Raw genomic sequence first — 24,567 nt, 5'->3', positions numbered from 1 at the left:
CGAATTTATTATTATGGCAGAATTTATTGGTAAATTGACCAGAACCTTCGACTTATCTACGGAGATGATACCTCAAATCCTCTCCACAGATACAAGGGTGTCGACTGCAGGAAGTTCCAAATTTTCTTTAAGAAAAAGCAAAAAAATTGTACGTGTTCATTACCATATTTGGAATCAGCATGGAAAATGCATTAAAATGAGTACAAACAAGTCCAGTATTTGGGTCAGTGGTTCTTGAGATAGTTGAGATATTTTGAGAAAATGTGTCAAACCTTGGATCTCTTATGGCGAAACCTAAGGCCAAAACCTATGGCCAACACGTAAGGTCTCTTCAAGTACCTATGTTCAGATAGACAGTGAATGATAACGTTGACAGACCCACGGATCTTGAGATGATAATGAACTTATCATTAGCGGCTAACCAAATCAAATAGCAGCAATCCGTCCTAGAATTTGTCGAAATTTGTCCTTATGAGTCCCATATTGTTTTATCACAGAAGACAAGTCAAATTCCGTACAAAACAGTAATTTTCAAGCAAAATGTAGTTCAATATAGCGGTTTTTGAAGTAGGTGCGTCCCGGGGATGCGTCACCTTCAGTTGATGAGCAAAATAATGATAGAGCAATGAAGCGGATGACTAATTGATTTATTTATCGAATTTGTGTCTTCTCCGATTCGGTACCGTCCACGTTCTGGTACTGACTTCCCTTATCAGCTTGAGAGTCAAACCCTGGAATATTTGTTTGTTTTTGTGTTTGTTTATTTGTTGTTTGTGTTTTGCTCATTAGAATTAAAATTTCACTGTCAAAGAAATGAGGCAGTTCGATTTTTGAAGATCGGAATTTCACCAAAAAACTAAATGAGGATTGAAAAGCTACAATCAAAGAAATTAAAGGAGGATTTCGTGATCCTAGCATCCTCTATTTATGTCATTTTTCATTAGATATCCACGAAAAAACCTATTCCCAAAATTTCAGTTGATTCCGATTTTGCGTTTGCGAGTTATGCATGATTATGTGTATTACACTGCTCCATAGACAATGCGTTGAATTTCGTTCTGGTGCACCAGAACGAAATTCAAATTTCACGATATCTTTGCTAAACGAATTAATCTGCAAGAAATATTTTGTACATAAACATTATGTAGCCAGAGGATTCCAGTGATATAAAAATCTCAACTTTTTTGAGAAAAGTGGGGGATGAGGCTGTGGATCACGAAATGCCCCTTTAATAGTTGGCACGCATTGACAATATGTTGGAACTCTTCATTACTGCTCTGTGAGTTCAGTGAAATTAGTATAACTATGTTTAATGAAAAGTACAACCTTTACCCTTCCCTCCCCACCCTTCAATCAATGTTAAAGTTGCTTTAATCAACATTGAATTGGGGGTAGAGGGGCATCAATTTATACAGTTATTATGCCAGAGTGTGCCAACATTAATTTCTTTGATTGTAGCTAATTTTCAAATCGGAAAATAGGTCTGTGGCAAAAATTGTGTTTCTGAATTTGAGCCTTATAACAACTCAATTGTTGGTTTAAAGATATAAAATATACATAAAGTCTGCACAAAAAGTAACTCAGCTGTTATAAATACGCCTATAGATTCAGAACTAATAACTGTTTTCACAATATTTCAACATTAAAAGAAGGATGATTTATTTACGCGCATTTTGATACCCCATTTGTCCAATTTTGTTCAATATTGACAATACAGTAGTGTTTTGATAGAAAAATACCCCAATTTAAAAGTTGCAGTTATTTGTATTGATTTGAAGTATTTACATGTTTACAGTGCTGGCATTCGCTGTAAACTGCAACTTTTAAATTCGGGTATTTTTCTGTAAAAGCACTACTGTTTTTGACGAATGGGGTATCAAAATGCGTGTAAATAAATCATGCTCTTCTCTGTGTTGAAATATTGTGAAAACAATTATGAGTTCTGAATCTATAGGCGTATTTATAACAGCTGAGTTACTTTTTGTGCAGACTTTATTTAGAATGGGTACACTTGACGAACCTGATTTTGTGTGTCGTCAAATCTTGGTAAAATGATTTTTCCAGTTTTTGAAAATTAACAAAATTCACAACATATTTGTGAAAAGTATCGTAATTAATTTATATTTTAGAAACTTGTGTAACATAAGTTGTATAAGTTTATCGAAATTTCTTGAGTTAACAGGGTTAATGCATGGAACAAACTGCTGAAGATTTACACTTTATGAGTCGCAAACTATAATTATAAATCTACTGGAATTTCTACTAGAGCCTTTGCTGTTGTGAGTTTTTAGAAAAGTTAAAAATTGGACATGGATCTGCACAATCATCATGATCATGACCTAATTTAACTTTATATGGACAAATGTCCATATGTTAAATGCAAATATTAAAAGGACTACAGTGTCTTAATGGGAACAAACCGTTAATTTTAACTATAAAAATATTATTACATATTAACAAACTACAGCCAATTTCTCTCAAATTTATTGAATTACTAGTAATTACCGATATTAGGCCTATAAAAAAAGGTATCAAAATCACATTTCTAATCTTTGACGGAAAAAACCATCGGCGTTACAGTAACTTGATTTTCGACTTTTTATTACGTGATTTACGTCACGTCGGGTGTCATGTCATGTATACACACAATTGTGATTTGAATAACCCGCCTTTATTCATTTCGATCTCTGTCTTTCTATTGGTCAATTTTGCTTAGCATGCTAATCGTATGGTGATGGCGGAACTTCTTCTATCCACATATTGGTTGCAGAATTCCAGCCAGAGTAACAGTCATACGTGCGGAATCCTGAACATCGCCCGACGTGCCAACCAACGGTGATACTACCAGTGCTGATGCCTCTGCAATAACCTGTTGATGTATACAAAAGACAGACATAATTTTGGTGGCATTGTGAGGGAGGGTTAGGCTAACAATTTAATTGGACAGAGATGACAAATCACTTCTTCACTTATACCTCCGTCACTGAGGTCCCCACTGGACCCCTCTCACCCCCCAAGACCAAAACATAAGAAATTAGCATTAATTGTCGGGACTGTATTAATCAGAGCACTACTGTCATGACTGTAATTTAGTTTTTTTTATTCTGATGTCTACTTCTCGACTTACGTTCAATTTTATTCACTCGGTAATTTTTTATGGGACACCCTGTATAATAGCGCTCGGATGACCACTTCGAATCGATAATTATAACAGATTTTAATGCTAATTTGTAATAGATATAATAGTTTAGATATATTTTTAATTTATTTTTATTTCCTGATGATTTATGAAATTAAGTGGAATGAAAGGAATTTGTATAGAGTAAATAATCAAACAAATTAAATCTGAATGTTTTATTCGTTCAATGGAAAGAATATTTTCATTCGGTGAATATGAACTGTTCCATTCAACTCGTCAAAGCCTCGCTCATTCAGGAAATCATCGTTGAATGGTACAATCTATATTTCACCTCATGAAAATATTGTTACCATTTTATGAACATTAAATATTTGTTTCCTAATTTTATAACAAAAGATTGCCTTTCCATTGGACTATTCCAGTTGAAATCCATACACCCCTATGGAAGACATGATCTTAATCTTTAAGGGTAGACGAGGTATTGTTGGTCGAAGCAACCTAAAAATCGATTTTCATTATCTAGATCAATATATTATTGAAAACAACACCTTGATGTTTTGCAAAAGTTCATTCTACAAATCGTATAATTTGCAAACTTGCTTAATTTATTGTTGTAAATGAGTTATGTACGTTTTACAAAAGTGTTGTTGTTTCAGCCCTCTTTACAACGTAACTAAAGAACCGCAGCACCTATAAAAGTATATCTGTGATATTTTCATTCTTCTACACACTCGCTATGAATTGAGCAATGCACTTTTTGCCAAAGCTCACTCCCATTCGTAAGATGCTGTGAACTACCAAATCATAACAGTTTAAAATAATTAATAACCTTTTAAGGGTTGACGAGGTATTGTTGGTCGAAGCAATCTAAAAATTGATTTTTATTATATAGATCAATATATTATTGAAAATTAACACCTTGATGTTTTGCAAAAGTTCAGTCTACAAATCGTATACTTTGCAAACTTGCTTAATTTATTGTTGTTAATGAGTTATGTATACGTTTTACAAAAGTGTTGTTGTTTCAGCCCTCTTCACAACGCAATCAAGAACCGCAGGACCTATACAAGTATATCTGTGATATTTGCATGCATGCACGCAATGATAATAACCGCAGCATCTGTGATATTTTAATTCTTCTACACACTCGCTATGAATTGAGCAATGCACTTTTGCCCATACTGCAGTTACTGTCCGTTTTCCTATACACAATACACAGTGCTCTCACCATTGACGCGTGACCCCTACAAATGATGTATGTTGGAAGAATGGGCACTTGACTAGTTAACATCACTGTGTGAAAAATATCCAGCCAATATTTAATTTATTCTCCAAAACTTCTAGCAAATATATTTCTCTAACATGACCTAAAATTACAGCTAGGTTAGATGTTCAGAAATGGTCGCACTTTTGTAAAATATGAGTGAGGGCAAGGCATAGCTAGCCAACTCCCCGTGTTAATTGAATGGAGATTTGACCGAAAATATTGGTATCGGACCGCTCACTTCTGAAGGATGCCACAAAAAACGGTAAAAGCTACATTTTAATTATTCTCTGGCAAACCTTCATGATGAGTTTCTTATATAGTATGCCGAAATTGGGTACTGTAGGTGATTGAGAAAGGGTCGCACTTTTCTGATAAATAAGTGACAGTGAACATGAAATATCAGCGCCCATAAACCCAAGTTAGTAGTAGCTAGTTAGTGGAGGCCGTCACGGGACTGATTATTGATTATTGAAGTGCCTTATTAATAGATACGCACGATTTAGGGCAAGAAAAACAAAGCGGGACACTTTTGGAGACATCATCATCATCATCATCATCATCATCATCATCATCATCATCATCATCATCATCATCATCATCATCGACATCATCATCATCATCATCACTTTCTACATTTTTCTAAACAACATAGGGCCTACCGTTTTAATGAAATAAAACATCACGATTTTCATCACAAAACAAATATAATGCATAAGAAATCGTTTGTTTTAGAGCGTGATGATGAAATAAAACATCACGATTTTCATCCCGAAACAAAGTAATACATAAGAAATCAATTTTTCGTGAGTGATGAAATAAAACATCAAAATTGTCATCACGAAACAAAGTAATACATGAGAAATCGTTTGTTTTAAAGCGTGATGAAATAAAACATCACGATTTTCATCACAAAACAAAGTAATAATAGGCCTACAAAAGAAATACATTTTTCGAGAGTGATTAAATAAAACATCACGATTTTCATCACGGAACAAAGTAATACATAAGACATCGTTTGTTTGATTGCAATCAACCGCGACAGTTCGTCTCACACACATAACAATGCACTGCGATCACATAGGTTGATGACAACATTTGATTGAATGGACTGCACTGCGCCATGATTACGTGCACCGGTTCAAATCCTTTGTTTGGAGCCAATCAATAATTTCACGTACAGCCTCTATGCAAATTAGAGTTTACACACGCTGCAGCTGGGGTAATCGACCGAAGCTGGTTGCCGTTAGTGATCGAATGCATGAGCTTATTTGCTTTACTGAATCGATTTACTGGATTCATTTCCTGTTAACTGGGTTCAGAGAAGATGAGAAAAGAGGAGATCGCTCGAACATATAATCCGATTACCCACAGTTAACCTCTATTCACTTTTCTTTGTTTGGGGTACTTAAAACACCACTTGAAACTTCCTTTGTGGTAATCTGTTCATCCGCCACACGCTCGTCTGATTTGGTAGTTCTCATTAGTGGAGAAAATATTCCACACACGGAAGTACATCGTTAAAGTCCCAATTTTGCAGTCAAATCATGCTTTTTTTTTTTTAAAAAAAATAATACTAACCAGGGTGACCATGATTTTTAAACGAGTGAAAAAGCATTATATATATCGCAACTGCCATTAAAAAAAATCAAAAGATTGTTAAGATATGGAAAGTCAAGCATATTAATTTTCCAGTCAAATTAATATAAGGTCAAAGGAAAAGAAATTTAAATGATAACTATTTGAATATTTGCGGCAGTTTACGGAAACTTAAAACCAGTGTAATCAGTAATTCAAACTCGTGTCAGTTTCTCCATATACTCCCGTTTTGTGTCCAAACGTGTCCAAAAATGCTATTTGGATCCAAAATGCGAGTCTTTTTCACAGGGATCTCGGGTCAAACTTAGCAGCCAGTCATGCCAAACAATACAGAAATTATAATTCGCGGTCAAGTGACGTAACAAATTGATATCAGGGCATGCGTCGTTTAGAGCTAGACCAGAGAGTTGATATTCTTGAGAGGGCACTCTATTCACGTGGTTTCTTTTCCAACGCTAAAAGATCACGAATTTTGGTGGTTTGCAAATAAAAAGTGTCCGCACTATCGATTGATTACGTAACTGTTATGAATAATTTATTAGGTTTTTCAATGCAATCGCCTCGACCCATTAATACATATTATCTGTATTATCAAAGTACTTGGAATAGCAATCCGGTGAGTTCACTGAACTACGCCCTAATACTGATGGCGTTTTAATGGCGTTTAATGGCGCTAATCCTCTCCATACACAGATGAACAAATACAATAGATGAAGGTCAACACGTATGACCTCCTATGTGACATGTTATATGTGATGTACAAAAACCTGAATATCATAAAGATCAGTATTCGTTTGTGCACATGAACTGCACATTTACGTTGCTAGATATACTCATTATATATAATGACAAATATTGGTATTATGACAATACGGTATATACATTGTATATAAAACGACTAATAGATCCTACTATCATGGCGTCAGGTCAATGTTCATCATACCCCGTATGTTTCTTAAAATTCATTCATATTTGAGACAAATTGCTGTGCCAATTTTATTGGTGCACAAGTAGATCCGTGTTTTTTTTTAATTTTCATTTCCTTTTAATGAAAGAATTAAGGTTTTCCACTGCACGGTGGCCACAAGGGTGATACTAATTTTAATGCTATATTTTCAAAACGAATACGTGCTCCCGGTTGGCTCTATAGCGATTTCACAGAAAAGGTATTTCTAGTGCAATGCAGCGTCGGACTCTAGCTGAGAGCGTAGCCTAAGTCATTCCGGACTCCAAAAGGGCTCTCCATACACAAATGAACAAACACAAAGGAGGGTAGTCTCCTCCGTGACCGGCTTGATTTCGATGGAGCGGAACCAAATTGGCTGCGGAGGAGACGGGTCATTTTTCCATGCAAATTTTTCAGTGTCAGCCGCCTGAGCTAGACAGTCGTGACTCGCAAAGCCACTTATCGTATTAGTTGTGGGGATTTGGGCTCCTTGCACAAAGTCCACACAAACAGATGTCTCATGTGTTTCTTGTATACAAAAAAGCAGACAAACGAAGTATTTTTTTTCAGTGACACTTTCAGGATATGTCAAGTGTGTGCTAATGATGAAACCTATTAAATTTGAATGGTAGTCGACATCTACAAAAAGAATAACGAAGTATTCAGAATTGTACTAATTTAGTTGGACGTTCACGTCACAAAGTCACCCAATATTATACCTTATTAATCTGCATTGGCAACTCTGTATTCCGTGCGATCCAACCAGAGGTTGGTCCATATAGTCGTGCACATAGTCGTGCATAGCCGGTTTTGCCTACCGTTGCCATTGGTTACGAATTTATACTTCTATCTCAGACCCCCATTGACTCGGTCGCTTTTAGAGTCGTAACGATGTGGTATAGACTTGCCAGTCTCGTGTACGCCGTTTGTACACAGAGACTGGCTTATGCCACTGTGTGTGTCATTGGGATCTATACAAACGTAGCAACATTTTTTTGCAATTGAGTCAATTTATATAAAATTGGTACTCACATATCTGATTTCTAAATCATAATTATCCTGTTTAATGTATCCAAGTACCTTACACTTGGAATTTGTGATACTTCAAAGATATTTTTTGAGCCATCGACCTTACGAGATGAAACAATGCAAGTCACAAGATCTCGCGAGATGACCCACCTCTTTACAGCCGGTTTCTGTCTTCAAGTCATGTTCGCGATACAGCCACGTTGCACTCTGGGGTCGAGACTAATCAGTTACGTCGTTAACAACGAGTAAACAAAATGGCTGGGAAAACGGAGAAAATTGTGTCCTTAAAAGTGTTTCAGCGTGACGATCAGAAACCTCAAAAACTATTTTTGTTGGGCCGCGCTTGATATGCTAATGATATACAGGTACATTGTAGGATATAAATTGGATGGTAAATAAGCCAAATATTGCAAGAAATCTACTCGCTAGAATCCTAGCGACCCGCAAAAAAAATGACCGTCCATGCGAATGTAATATTGAAATCGTAAAATCCCTACTAGTAATAGACCTACTTGTCACTAATCGTGGCGCGTGATCAAGTCGTGATAAAAAGGTCAAAGTGGCTGATCAATGTGTGGGCAAATGTTCAAGTGGCTTTTTGACCAATCGGCTTTCTAGCAGTAAAATATGGGGACCAATCAGGTTGTATCAATGTGATACCAATAAACTATGATGTATGACTCATCTTGTTAGGCCTACTAAAAATAAAATTCGGTTTCCGGTAACCCGCCCGCCCTCTTTTTTGGTGCCGCAAAAAAAATAATTTATGCCACTTTTGGAAAAAATAAAATTTTTCAAGAGTCGTCCGTGTCGAGCTGACATGAAATAATTTATGCCACTTTTGGAAAAAATAAAATTTTTCAAGAGTCGTCCGTGTCGAAATTCTGATATGAAGTTGTTGGAAATCACATTATTTTATTTTCCCCCGACTTTCTGCCATTCAATGATTAAAGAAATACAGTTGAATTGATAGATAATATTTATCGCGATATAGGCCTAGGCCTATGCACAACTATTTTATTTATGAAAACAGCGTGCAGCAGGACTCGTAATATTAAGTAGGCCTACAACTATTGAAAAACTATTGAACTACCCAGCAAACACAAAAACGTTTTAAAAACGTTTTAAATAAGTTATATTTTGGCTTTTGGTTTAGCTAAAAACGTTTTAATAACATTAAAATGTCGGGTTATATAAAGGTCATGATAACGTTTTAAAACGTTTTGTATGAAAAACACAATACAACAATATTTTTCAATGTTTTCAAAAAATGTTATTGTAAACTATTTTTACAAACATTTTTGCCAAATATTGTGTCAATACTTAAATAACATTACCGGTATGTTAAAATGTTTGAACCCAGCAAACACAGAAATGTTCTTAAAATGTTTTTTTTCAAAACCTTTTAATAACATTTAAATGTCGGGTTATATAAAGGTCATGAAAACGTTTTTAAAACGTTATTGAAAATATTTTGGGCAAACATTTTTCGCAAATATTTTTCAACCCCAAAATAACATTCTGTTTAGAATGTTTTGTATCAAGTTTTCAAGAATGTTTTTGGAATGTTATTAAAACGTTTTTATACCCTTTATATAACCCGACATTTAAACGTTTTCTGTAAAACATTTTGTTTGCTGAGCAGTAGATTATCAAAAATGTTTTTAAGGTTATGAAAATGTTTTATACTCTTAATATACCCTTTATATAACCCGACATTTAAACGTTTTCTGACAACCTTTTATAACCTTTTGCGAATGATGTCGAAAACGTTTTGTGTTTGCTGGGTATTTTGTCTGTGTCCGCAAAAAATTTGATAAAAACGGTAATAGTAGGCCTAACACTATAAGACAAAGGCCTAACGCTCATTAAATCGGTGTTGTTGTCGAACTAATTCCCATAAAGCTCGTATTAAAAAGAGCAAGTAATAAAAAAGTTAAAATGCTAAAAATGATGTAGGCCGAAAAATTGTGTAATCTTGTCCTAGACACTCAACGATAAACCCCTATCAAGTATGAATAAAAGACTGTTCATTTCAATTTATAAACGTTGAGGAAGTTGTGCATTTTGTCAGCACCGATATAATAAAAATTAAAATAACTAACCTGGCAGATTTCAGGATTAACCAACATTTATTTTCTCATGCCGCTCGCCCAGGCCTGCATATTATCCCGTCAAGAAACTCAACCCTAGGCCTACCTTTTTCAACATGTAAATATAATTCCATAGCGATAAATAGTGAACGTTGCATTGAAGATGAGGATACTTGGATGATACAGATATTAAGCACATGTTAAATGGGGGTATGGGGATGTCCCAGTTTGTTTTACAAGGGCAATTATTATTTGACCCAAACTTTTTGGTGGGTGGGTTCATCATGACCCGAGACAGAACAAGTTTGTATTGGTTAATGGGTCAAGGTCATCCAGGGGTCATCTGAGGTCAAATTAGTAAAAACTATCATATGGGCATGAAACTTGATAGGGTAGATTCAATATTTAGAGCCAAATTTGTGGAGGGTAGTTTGGGGGATCACCAAAGGTCAAATTAGTAAAAACTGTCACATCACATTGGCATGATACTTGGTGGGTACAGTCAATATTTAGAGCCAAAATTTTGGAAGGTCATTTTGGGGTCACCAGAGGTCATCTGAGGTCAAATTATTAAAACTGACATATGGGCATGACAATTGGTTAGTACAGTCAACATTTAGAGCCAAATTTTTGAAGGTCATTTGGGGTCACCAGAGGTCATCTGAGGTCAAATTAGTTAAAACTGTCATATGGGCATGAAACTTGGTTAATACAGTCAACATTTAAAGCCACATTTTTTGAAGGTCATTTCGGGGTCAACAGAGGTCATCTGAGGTCAATTAGGTTAAACTGTCATACGGGCATGAAACTTGGTTAATACAGTCAACATTTAGAGCCAAATTTGTTGAAGGTAATTTTGAGGTCACCAGAGGTCATCTGAGGTCAAATTAGTTAAAACTGTCATATGGACATGAAACTTGGTTAGTACAGTCAACATTTAGAGCCAATTCTTTTAAGGTCATTTCGGGTCACCAGAGGTCATTTGAGGTCAAATTAGTTAAAACTGTTATATGGGCATGAAACTTGGTTAATACAGTGAACATTTAGAGCCAAATTTTTTAAGGTCATTTCGGGGTCACCATATGTCATCCGAGGTCAAATTAGTTAAAACTGTCATATGGACATGAAACTTGGTAAGTACAGTTTACATTTGAGCCAAATTTTTGAAGATCATTTGGGGTCACCAGAGGTCATCTGAGGTCAAATTCGTTAAAACTGTCATATGGGCATGAAACTTGGTTAATACAGTCTACATTTAGAGCCAAATTTTTTGAAGGTCATTTGGGGTCACCAGAGATCATCTGAGGTCAAATTAGTTAAAACTGTCATATGGGCATGAAACATGGTTAGTACAGTCAACATTTAGAGCCAAATTTTTGAAGGTCATTTTGGGGTCACCAGAGGTCATATTAGTAAAACTGTCATATGGGCATGAAACTTGGTGGATACAGTCACCATTTAGAGCCATATTTTGGTAAGGTCATTTGGGGGTCACCAGGGGTCATCTGAGGTCAAATTAGTAAAATGTTGTATTGGCAAGAAACCTCTGTCGAGATTTGATCCCCAAGTCAGGTAAACTTAAAAAATTGGTTTGATTTACACTTATTGATTTCACGTTCAAGTCATTAACTGTTTACAAGTTAATATTATATTTGACTATTTTTGGATCCCAAAAGTTTGGTTATGGACCCTATTTTTGGATTTAAGATAAGAGGGTCCATTTGGAGTTTGGACTCCTTACTTTTTTGTACCCCTAATTATGGTCATTTCAAAATATTATTTTATCTGTTTAGTGTTTTGTATTGCATAAATTTCCAAATTGTATGTAGCAGTTTTCTATAATTGCACAAACAGAAAAAGCTTTTATATATAGACAAGAACAGTGAATGACAGAGAGTAGGTAAATGATATTGGACAGTACGACACACTTGTGTAGTATGAGAAGAGCTTTTGCGATTGAGACCCTGAGTCATACTGTTTTTCTATTGGCTAGCCTTCAAGTGTTAAATTGGGTCGAAATTTCAGTATGTGTAAATAATTTTTTTTCCTTCCTTCCGTCCCAATTTTTTCAGAGCATGTTACCGGAAACATCATTTTATTTTTATTTAGCCTTATTTATATTATGGCGTAGTACGTTTTGTGCATTGCCGTCCACGGGATATTATAAAAGAAAATCGATTTTGCCCAAACCTGTATAATAAACACATCAAGGAAATTGGTACTTGACTTGATGAATGACTCGTGTTGAGCGAATTGATGATGATGATAGCGATTACGTAACGCTATGACACAAGTTTTTGTACATTGAAACGCCTACAATGTTGTATCGGTAAATAATAATTAATTTAAATGATGTTGCGCACGCCTATGCTATATTCCATGTTTTGTTTACACCACGCCAAAGAAAGCGTCACATGCGCCCGTCAGTGAGTGAGGATTGCCAAACCCGCGATTTGGTAGCCCAATTGGGCGACTTTTGAAGATTTTCCCGCGACTTTTGACAATTTCCTGTCCCATAGAAACCAATGGTTAAGAAAAAAATTGGGCGACTTTTCAACATTGGCTCCCGCGACTTCCGATCATTTCATGTCCCATAGAAACCAATGGTAAAGAAAAAAATTGGGCGACTTTTCGATTATTTGACCCGCAATTCGGGCTGAAATCTTTTGGCAACCCGGGCCGTCACTTCCCTTCAAAGTATCCACTGCAGACAGACAGACGTGTAATTAATTCGGTCAAATCGGTCTCATTCATCAACAAACATTATACATTCAACTTCTATTCAACAACTATTTCACCAGGCCAAGTGTCCATGCTCCTGTTTTCCCTTCAACCTTTACAAACCTCTACCGTCTACCTCATTTTAACTCTCTAACCTCTCACTTTCCCTTCTTACAAACATTTAACTAATTTATTACCCCACCCATCGACTCGCCAAATCCCCACAAGGTTCTGAACAGAAACAAAACATACATCACCCAACCTAAACCAATCAATCACAAACACCATCAATGATCACCCAAACACATGTACCATTCAGTACCAAAACAAACCACCAAAGCAGAGAACCGCGAAGCCCGAGAACCGCTCTAGTTGATCAATCGGATTAGATCATTGTTTCCATCAATAGGCGGATGCACACATTATTTATTTGATGTGGGCAGCGAGCGACCTCCTCTTTTATCATCTTCTCTGCTGGGTTTAATGCCACAAAGGTCGAATCGCCTTTGCCATGGACCATGACTGCATCATGCAAAGCTCAATACCATTCGTAAGATGCTGTGAACTACCAAATCTCAACAGTTTAAAATAATTAAAAACCTTAATGTGCAAGATTATAATACTAATAATAAAAGAGTCATGTCTGCCATATGAGTACGGATTTCAACTGGAATAACCCATTTACCTATCAGCATCCTCGGTCGGTGCAAGTCCACAGTTGCGTTATAACCATTCGCATACACCACAGCTTCAATTTTGACAGGATTCGAACACTCAGCACCATTAAATGTAAAATACCATCGGCAACATCCTCTTGAATCGGCATCGCCTTTATATCGCATGTCGCTCGAAATGCCGACATATAGATATGTGTCTGAATATATTTTGGTGATAGGGCACGTCTGCAATTAAAATATGCATCATGTGTCATTAGCCTACACAGAATCGGGTAGTGCAAGAAATTTCGGTTCATATGCACTATCTAGACTATGCCATAGTCGATTTTTGATAAATAAAAATACGTTATTAATCATGATGAACGCATTCAGTTGAACTCGAAATTATACTGATATCTATTACATCAAAATACTAGTATAAATGGTTATGAAAAAGTTTATATAATAATATTTGCGACAGTAAAAGTAAAGTAGGCTATACTTAGGTTTATATTATTGAATGCAACATATCATAATGGCATAACTATAATGGCACTTCAATACTGATAAATTCTAATTTTAGAATCTGCCAGTTTATTACGAGTTAAAAATCACTTGGGAAGCTAATATACAGAGGGAGTATGGTGACTGAAAAGATGATCAGTTGTGAAAGTCTATCAATTGTGCACAAATTAATTAAATCGGAGTTTTAAGCTTAAATACAATATCCAGAGTATGCACAATCATGACAATGGGCAAGTGGACTACGGAGTAGTCTAATGCACTATTGTGTATTGAAATCATGTTAAAGTTGGCACATCGCGGTCAGAGCTCTGCATCACGGTACTGATAGTAGGGGGGCCTAGGCCTACTGATAGTTATTCTAGGCTATGAAGGCATTTCAACTCAAACTTGTTCAAAACCAGGGGGTGCGGGGGTGCGACGCACGCCCCCCCCCCCCGGACTGAGTCTATGGTAGACCAGCGGTTTCCCTTGTGCAGTAGGGCCTATATAGACAAGAGGTTCCCTTGGGTAGATTGATCGATTGATTGATTGATTCATTCGTTCGTTCGTTCGTTCGTTCGTTCGTTCGTTCGTTCGTTCGTTCGTTCGTTCGTTCGTTCGTTCGTTCGTTCGTTCGTTCGTTCATTCATTCATTCATTCATTCATCCTACTTACCACAATCTGTGCGACATCATTGTCGTTATTTAAATGGTTCCATTGACATGAGTTCCAGTTTGGTGTGGCTTCTATTGTAGGGCCTGCATCGCCGCGGGGCCCTGGAAGGCCTGGACGGCCGGGTGGGCCTGTCACGCCTGAAGTGCATGTCTGCAAATATTGAAATTGTATTTTAGTTTAGGCCTTAATTTTTTTTATCGAGGGAAAATCATTTTCAATACGGTGTATATAGCCTATTTATTATCCTGCAATAGACCAGGGTACAGCCTTAGCCTAACAGCAAAACTGGCTTCTTCCAGTTGAAATGCATACCTCCTATGGAAGACATGATCTTAATCTCCCCCACATGCCAGGGGGTGTATATTAAGTGGTGCCATCAATTCAGGTAACCCTATTAGAATGAGGTCATGTAGTCGTATTTCAATTCTGTGAGAAGTCTTGCCCCCCCCCCACCACCAACTATACCCCTGTGGGATGCAGGTTGTCCTGATATTTAAGATTTTAGGCCTTTTTTTGTACATTTTAGCTCATTTTTTACCATTTTCGTCAAAGTTTGCCCCACCTCCTTAAACGCTGCACCCCCCCTTTTTTTTGTTTTTGCCCACCCTTTGAAAAAGTGCTGGCGTAGTGGAAAGAGTGCATGGTTTCCACTCTTTTAGAAGTGATTTTCACTCTTTTGGAGTAATTTTTCACTCTTCACACTCTGTTTGAGAGTAAGTCTTTGACTCCTTTATAAACATCTCAAAAAAAGTAACTAACCCCCCATAAATAATGGCCATTATTCAAAAAGGGACTATTGTATTACAAATCTGTAAAATGCGTTAATTGGAAGCGGAATTTATTTCTGCGCATTTTGACACCTCATTTGATACGATAGCCCAGAAAACAATAAAACACCGGTCAATTTAATGTATAGTGAGGTCCAGATTTGAAAGTTGCACTTACATACAAATTTTTACAATACAAAAACACTCAGATATCATTACACAGATTTCTTTCCACTGAACACAAAATCAATACAATTTACTGCAACTTTCAAATCTTGGGTTACCTTGATTTATATGTACGCTGTGACGTCAATATTTAGTCAATTGCTACAAATGAGGTGTCAAAATATGCAGAAATGAATTCTGATTCCAACGCACTTTACAGATTTGTAATATAATCACCCGTTTTTGAATAATGGTCATTATTTAAGGGGGGGTTAGTTACTTTTGTGGCGCCCTCTACGGAGGCGCCACAATATAGGCATGACTTTGTGAAAAGCTTCTAATTTCACTCTTGCTAGATTGAATTCTCAATTGTTTTGCTAAAATTATGCCCAGCTCAGAAATAAAACCACAATTTGCTTGGATTTTATTTTATTATTGTTTTCTGATATGCACGGGATAAAATGGTGAGCGTATATTCTTTGTTTAAAATAAAAAATTAGGATTTATAAAAACACCAAATAAATCCTGACCTTTGTATGCGTTCAACCAGTTTACCGTGTGCCTTAGAACCCGATAGACGGTGACATTTGACCATACACTAGGATCCACAACATGCTCATCTATCATGGGAACAGTTCTTAAACCCTAATACATTTGTACATTCATCCTTTGAAAATTTGGGTACACAAACTCATACTCTGCAATTTGAGGTCAAATTTTGCACTATGATTATGTAATTGAGGTTATTGGACTATGCCATTAGGATGAGACTCTTGTGGTCCATAGTGATAAGATCAATTAACGAGGCCTCTTAAACTGATGGCTTTTGTTTGCTAATTACCATAGAATCTATATAGCGGTTATTGCCAAAGTTGCAATATGGTGGCACAATTGGGCGGCAAACTGTATGCAAACAACACGGCATATTAATTATACATGTTCTACATTGTTGTATTTTAAAACACTGAAGACCAAAATTGACGTTAATGCCATGATTGGATCATGGAGGTAGTACTAGCTACTACCTCCATGATTGGATTAAGTAACTAAATCCTGTTATCTACCCAGCAATGTTTGCTTCTCTTTTATTGTAACAAACTGTAGTGTACTAAATGGTACAAGACAGAAAAGGCAAACAGACAGACATTTTTAGAGTTTTAAATTAGAGAGTTGACAGGAAGTTGTAAGAGTTAAATTGTTATGGATATGATTGGTGTAAGCGCGAAAATGTTGAATGTGAGATCAAAGTCATCCGAGGTGAATTAAGTAATGTCAATCACAAATTGTTACAGGTCATTTGAGGTGGACTAAGTTTATATTTGGATTGTCAGAACACCTTCCCCAATCAAACACATTTCTCTTGCATTTGATCATCTTCTACTCTTCCCTAGAAAAATCATTATAATACCAAATCTACACACCATGGAATTCACCATATCACGTCCAAGTTCACATTGGGCGCCACATTCCTTTTTTAAAGGAATTTTTATTTTGAGATGTTTACATTAAGGGATCTAAAATGAGCGTTTATTGTGTTTCGACAGTTTTTTGTGGGACATGAGAGCACCTCAGACCTATCGAATTGCATTCTGAATACGAAGCATGTCTTTCTGATATCAAATAATTTTCATTTTTGAAAATCACAATATAATACAAATTTTATGACAAATTATAAAAATTGATATTTTCAAATTTTTAATATATAACAGTCCTCGAAGTAAATTATATAAATCTAATGATATATTCTTAAAGTGTATGTAGCAGGGAGGAAATGCCGACGGTCAATTGAAAATTTTAACCTTTCATATTTAAGATATGGAAAAAAAAAAAAAAAAGACCTAATTTTTTTTGGTGTTTTAGGAAAAAATCCATATCTTCAATACGAAAGGTCAAAATTTCCAATTGATCGTCGGCTTTTCATCCCACCAACCTACACATTAAGTATAAATCATCAGATTTATAAAGTTTACTTCAAGTACTGTTAAATATCAAAATATCAATTTTAATGATTTGCCATAAAATGTGTATTAAATTGCGAATTTCAAAAATCAAAATTATTTGATATCAGAATGACTTTCTTCGTATTTAGAATGCAATTCGATATGTCTGATGTGCTCTAATGTCCCAAAATAAATACTGTCCAAACGTTCATACCACAGCCCTTAAGCGAATACTTACATTTACTGTCACTGTTTTTGTGTACTTGTTAGTCGCAGATACGGAGAGACGTGTCCATAAAACTAAACTTAAACATCTCAAAAGACAGGGTGCATCCATTGCGAGTAGTTCGGCGCCACGACGATGCTATATGTCAAGAAGTTCCTCGTTTAATCGTTTCAAGTTTAAGGTTAGCAACTATTTTAAACTGTTGCGATTTGGTAGTTCACAGCATCTTGCGAATGGTAGTGAGCTTTTGCAAAACTTGCATTGATCATTTCATAGCGAGTGTGTAGAAGAATTCAAATATCACAGAAATACTTGTGTAAAGTCCTGTGGTTCTTGACTTATGTTGTAAAGAGGGCTGAAACAACACTTTTGCAAAACGTACATAACTCATTAACAACAATAAATCAAGCAAATTTTAAAAGTGTATGATTTGTAGAATGAACTTTTGCAAAACATCAAAGTGTTATTGTTCAATCATATATTGATTTAGATAATGAAAATCGATAGGCTGCTTCGACCAACAATACAACGTATACATTAACGATGTCTTACTGCAAGAAGAAACGGGACAAAAATCCACTGCAACCGCTGCATCAACTGGAGAAAGGCGACGTATTACGGCATTATCATTATACCATAGACTCTATTCTTTATCATGTTTATAAGGTCTATGAATATGCTTAGTAGCGACGTCAGATATGATTATTTGGTGCACTTCACTTTCGCGAGTAACATTCACTCAGTAGAAACGAAATTAATCAACTTTGAACCATGTAGAAACTTTATTTTCTGCCAACGATCACTCAGCCAACGATCTGTATAGAAATCACAGCCAATGGATCTCTGATTTATATAACTCCGGGCTAATTCCTGTATAGAGGTTTTTTGAAGTAGATGATTTTGTAAGAACATGTCACAAAATAAATGGTGATCGATAAGTTTGAGAGTGAAATAATGATAGCGCAATGGTGCGGACATGATCACGGCCATGACTCGGGCCATGATAACAGACTAATTGATGATTTATCGAATTTGTGTCTTCTCCGAATCCGGTACCGTGCACTTTCTGGTATTGACTATAATATGACCATGATGGCCGGTTCTGTCAAAATCAGACGGAACTGGTCACCTACAAGTAACTTTGAACCATGTAGGCCTACAAACTTTATTTTCTGCCAACGATCACTCAACCCAGTGGCGTAGCGTCATAGGGGCACGGGGCACGTGCCCCCCAATCGATCTGAATTTTTGAAAAACCCCATAGGAAAGTGGGCGAAAACGGCTTGTGCCCCCCATTCAGACCCGCCCCTCCCCCAATCGGATGACCCACGCTACGCTACTGACTCAGCCAACGATCTGTAGAAATCACAGCCAATGGATCTCTGATTTATATAACTCCGGGCTAATTCCTGTATAGAGGTTTTTTGAAGTAGAAGATTTTGTAAGAACAGGTCACAAATATTGGGTGATCGATAAGTTTGAGAGTGAAATAATGATAGCGCAATGGTGCGGACATGATCACGGCCATGACTCGGGCCATGACTTAAACAGGCTAATTGATTTATTTATCGAATTTGTGTCTTTTCTGAATCCGGTACCGTGCACTTTCTGGTATTGACTATAATATGACCATGATGGCCGGTTCTGTCAAAATCAGACGGAACCGGTCACCTACAAGTAACTTTGAACCACGGTACAAACTTTATTTTCTGCCAACGATCACTCAGCCCAGTGGCGTAGCGTCATAGGGGCACGGGGGGGGCACGTGGCATATTGAGTGTAGAAAAAGTATTGTTGGTCGAAGCAGCCATCAAAAAAAAATCGATTTTCATTATCTAAATCAATATAATATTGAAAAATAACACTTTAGTGCTTTGCAAAAGTTCATACGGTATACAAATCATATGCTTAGAAAACTTGCTTGATTTATTGTTGTGAATGAGTTATGTACGTTTTACAAAAGTGTTGTTGTTTGAGCCCTCTTTACAACATAACTCAAGAACCACAGGACCTACAAAAGTATATCTGGGTCAGTCCATGTCAAAACAGACTGAGTGTACACACACCCTCTTGGATTTTGCTCTCCTTTGGCTCAGGGGTACCTTTCATGGACCCCTAGGTGAGGTCACAAGAAAAAAATTCAAATTCCATTTCGTTTGCGAATGGCGGGCCATCTAAATTTGGCGACCTTGACCAAAATTGGGAATTTAAGGTGTCCAAATGACAAAGCGCTCTCTTTGAGAGGCATTTTCTTCTTAATTAAATCAGTTGTGACCCTCTTTTTGAATGTGGTCACTCACTGGCTGTGTCTGAAATGCCTAATGCCAAAAAAGATAGATTTCGGAATTTCTTTGGGATTTCAGGGGGGGTCAAAATCAGCACTTCGTACTGTTCAATCAAATTATCTTTGATTTTGAATTTGAAGGACCCATGATAATGTCACAGTGCACTTATAGGTCCTAATTATTTTCAGAATGGATTAACCATGTGCCAATGTCTATGAGCAATTCAAAAAAAGAGAAATTTCTAGACCCCCTACAGAATTTTAGGCCCCCTAAAGTGGTTCAGCCACAAATGGCGCTTAAAATCGGCAAATTTTGACACCTAATAACTTTAGGTGTACACCAGATATGAATTTCTAGTCTTTTGCATCTGAAAGAATGTAGTCTAATGTTACTAGACACATAAGATTTGTCTAGTATTTTTTGTGTTTTGATACTAAGTTGATGGTCCCAAAAATTCCAATTTCTGACTAATAATGTACAGGTTATGGGTACAAAATGTCTATTTCAACATACCCTTTTTTCTATTTTTGATCACTTTATAGCAAATTGTCTTATTTATCCTGTTATTTCATAGTTAACAATGTCCGATTTTGGTGATTTTGGTGTCTAATTATGTTTTCTTGCATGAGAAATACAACTACACAACTTAAAAAACTGTACAATGGACGCTTTTGGCAGCCATGTTGCAAAAGAGGGTCATCAGTTCATTGTATAGTTTTTTAATTTGCTTAGTTGTATTTCTCATGCAAGAAAACATGTATAATTAGACACCAAATTTACCAAAATCAGACGTTGTTAACTATGGTCAGAATTCAAAAAGGTCGTTGACCTATGAACATTTTTCGCCATAGCGCCCTCCTGAAAGGTCTGACACATAACAAACTATACATTTTTGGAACCCTCATGACCATACGAGTAATTTGATATATTACTTGACATAATTGGGAGCATTCTGAAAATTTGACCCCCATGTGACCTTGATTGACCTCTCCCCGGAATGCCCGGAGGTTTCAGGTGGTGAGCCCAAGCTAAATTTATTCAGAATCAATCAAAGATCCCAAAATTACTCTCAAATTTTGTTCTATGATTTGGTTACAGATTCTACAGGCTGGTCCTGTACTATACTACCTGCAGTACTTTGCAAACTCATCTTGTACATTGATGCCACAAATGCTATTTTGACCCTCTTGAAAATCCATACAGATGATTCCAAATTAGTTTTTTCTCATTATTTGACACAAGAGTAACTTGAAATGTCAGAACATTTTAGAAAATTGCAATAAAATTGTAAAACAGAGAAAAAATAGCACACTGATATGGGTACTTCGTACCATAACCTGTACTTTGCATGTGCATCGTTGCCAGGAAGTGCCTTTTTGGCCCCTTAAAAATCCATACAGAGGATTAGAAAGTAGTTTTTCTTATTATTTGACTCAAGAGCAACTTGAAATATCAGGATAAATAATACAAATGGCTATAAAGTGATCAAAAATATAAAAAAATGTCATACTAAAATTGGCATTTTGTACCGTATCCTGTATATGTTAGGCAAAAATCACTATTTTTGAAAGCGTCAACTTCATAGTAAAACACAAAAAATACAAAACAAATCTTATGTTCCTAGTAACATTAGACTGCATTCTTTCAGATGCAAAAGACTAGAAATTCATATCTGGTGTACACCTAAAGTTATTAGGGATCAATATTTGCCGATTTTAAGCACCATTTGTGGCTGAACCACTTTAGGGGTGGCCTAAAATTCTGTAGGGTCTAGAAATTTCTCTTTTTTTGAATTGCTCATAGACATTGGCACATGGTTAATCCATTCTGAACATAATTAGGACCTATAAGTGCACTGTGACTTAATTTGATTGAACAGTACGAAGTGCTGATTTTGACCCCCCCCCCTGAAATCCCAACGAAATTCCGAAATCTATCTTTTTCAGACACAGCCAGTGAGTGACCACATTCAAAAAGAGGATCACAACTGATTCAATTAAGAAGAAAATGCCCTCAAAGAGAGCACTTTGTCATTTGGACCCTTAAATTCCCAACTTTGGTCAAGGTCGCCAAACTTTGATTGTCCGCCATTCGCAAACGAAATGGAATTTGAATTTTTTTCTTGTGACCTCACCTAGGGATCCATGAAAGGTACCCCTGAGCCAAAGGAGAGCAAAATCCAACACTCTCAGAACATTGGTTAACAATTTTACCCAACTTGGTTAAAATTTTAACCAACCATGTATTTACAGGTGAACAGCCCAACAGTTGGTTATATTGTTAACCAACCTGGGTTGGTTAACTATATAACCACAGGTTGGTTAAAACATTGACCAACTAATGGTTAACATGACGGTAACAAACCCGATGGGCAAAGCATGTTGGGCAAAATATAACCAATAGTTGGTTAAACACTATGAATGGGAAGTTCATTTCATTGTTCATATTTTAACCAATTGGAGACATTTGAAGGCAGGAAATTATATTATAAACAGTTTATCGGGTATAACACTTAGTTTAGGTGTGTGTGAGGCCAGACTGTGAGCAAGACTTACGATGCTTTATCGACTACAGCTACCACCACAACCGGTAAGCTTAAGCTTAAGCTTTACCGGTTGTGGTGGTAGTTGTCGTCGATAAAGCATCGTAAGTCTGCTCACAGTCTCGGCCTCGCACACACTTAAACTAAGTGTTATACCGATGAAATGATATACATTATAATATAATTTCATACCTTCAAATGTCTCCAACAGATCTTGAAGACCCTGATCCACCGCTTTGCAGCAAGCCACTCATATCGGCCATCTTGTTTTCTGAAATGCATTTTGCCCAACACAATGACCAATCACAGTTCGCAAAGGAACACCATGTGACCATGGTTGGGCAAAACCATACTTTGCCCAACTTTATTGGCGGGAAAAGGATGTTTTTTACCAAGGTTGGTTAACTTTTAACCAACATTGTGTAAATACCATATTGACAGGTTTGACCAACCATGTATTAAACTGTATTTTGCCCAACTTCAAGAATCTTAACCATTGTTGGGCATTTTTAACCAACTGTTTTCTGCCCATTCATTTTTTATCCAATGTTCTGAGAGTGAAGAGGGTGGGTGTACAATCAATCTGTTTTGAAATGGACTGACCCATCTGTGATATTTGAATTCTTCTACACGCTCGCTATGAAATGAGCAATGCAGTTTTTTGCCAAAGCTCACTACCATTCGCAAGATGCTGTGAACTACCAAATCGCAACAGTTAAAAATGGTTAATAACCTTAATTATGTCTTACAGCAAGAAGAAACGGGACAAAAAGCTGCTGCAACCGCTGCATCAACTGGAGAAAGGCGACGTATTACGGCATTATGATTATACCATAGACTCTATTCTTTATACATGTTATAAGGTCTATGAATATGCTTAGTAGCGACGTCAGATATGATTATTTGGTGCACTTCACTTTAGCGAGTAACATTCACTCAGTAGAAACAAAATTAATCAACTTTGAACCATGTACAAACTTTATTTTCTGCCAACGATCACTCAGCCAACGATCTGTATAGAAATCACAGCCATTGGATCTCTGATTTATATAACTCCGGGCTAATTCCTGTACAGAGGTTTTTGAAGTACAAGTAGATGATTTTGTAAGAACAGGTCACAAAATAAATGGTGATCGATAAGTTTGAGAATGAAATAATGATAGCGCAATGGTGCGGACATGATCACGGCCATGACTCGGGCCATGACTATAACAACAGACTAATTGATGATTAACTTCTCCGAATCCGGTACCGTGTACTTTCTGGTATTGACTATAAACAGTAGCGTAGCCAGCGGGGGGGCAGGTGGGGCAGAGTGAAAAAAAAAAAAAAAAATGAAAGAAAAAGTGCCCCTCTGACAAAAAATGAAAGAAAAATTAGGAGGGCAAAGGAAAAGAAAAGGGCAAGGAGCCCTTTTCTAGCAAAATTCAGGGCCAAAATAGTGTAAAATACAAAATTTTCCGCGCTACGCGCGCTCCTTGTAACAATAAAGCCCTTTTTTAGCCGGATAATAGGCGAAAATAGTGTAAAATACCAATAAGGCCCTTTTCGGGAAGCTCGAAGACATACAGTCTCTATGTATCGTATGATGCAACTGCAATTTTTTTCGTCTGTGCCCCCAAAATTTTATTTTGCCCCCCCTGACCAAGAAAGCTGGCTACGCCCCTGACTATAAATGACCATGATGGCCGGTTCTGTCAAAATCAGACGGAACTGGTCACCTACAAGTAACTTTGAACCACGGTACAAACTTTATTTTCTGCCAACGATCACTCAGCCCAGTGGCGTAGAGTCATAGGGGCACGGGTGGCACGTGGCCCCCAATCGATATGAAATTTTGAAAACCCCATAGGAAAATGGGCGAAAAACGGCTTGTGCCCCCCCATTCAGACCCGGTGCGCCCCCCCAATCGGATGACCCACGCTACGATACTGACTCAGCCAACGATCTGTAGAAATCACAGCCAATGGATCTCTGATTTATAACTCCGGGCTAATTCCTGTATAGAGGTTTTTT

At 36.8% G+C, this 24,567-nt stretch overlaps 1 protein-coding gene across 1 annotated transcript; it reads right to left on the bottom strand.

Moving 5' to 3' along the window:
• Nucleotides 1-2,233: 2,233 nt before the first annotated feature.
• Nucleotides 2,234-18,380, bottom strand: LOC140137323 (collagen triple helix repeat-containing protein 1-like). Its single transcript, XM_072158969.1, has 4 exons — nt 17,737-18,380; nt 14,627-14,776; nt 13,477-13,693; nt 2,234-2,869 (listed from the first exon to the last, which is right to left on the bottom strand). Exons 1-4 carry the CDS (start codon nt 17,833-17,835, stop codon nt 2,721-2,723), a joined length of 615 nt encoding a protein of 204 aa, XP_072015070.1. The 5' UTR covers nt 17,836-18,380; the 3' UTR covers nt 2,234-2,720.
• Between the last annotated feature and the right edge of the window lie 6,187 nt (nt 18,381-24,567).

The sequence above is a fragment of the Amphiura filiformis genome, chromosome 2 (assembly GCF_039555335.1).
Source record: "Amphiura filiformis chromosome 2, Afil_fr2py, whole genome shotgun sequence".
Lineage (NCBI taxonomy): Eukaryota > Metazoa > Echinodermata > Ophiuroidea > Amphilepidida > Amphiuridae > Amphiura > Amphiura filiformis.
Note: the sequence above shows the minus strand (reverse complement) of the source record. Positions and strands in the feature narration are given on the sequence as shown.

Excerpts from the sequence above, each read along its gene's own strand:
- LOC140137323 (XM_072158969.1), bottom strand. The coding sequence starts at position 17,835 with ATGGATGCACCCTGTCTTTTGAGATGTTTAAGTTTAGTTTTATGGACA. Across the intron at positions 14,777-17,736 it reads CAAAAACAGTGACAGTAAAT|ACATGCACTTCAGGCGTGAC; the intron begins GTAAGTATTCGC and ends CAATATTTGCAG. Across the intron at positions 13,694-14,626 it reads ATGATGTCGCACAGATTGTG|ACGTGCCCTATCACCAAAAT; the intron begins GTAAGTAGGATG and ends TTTTAATTGCAG.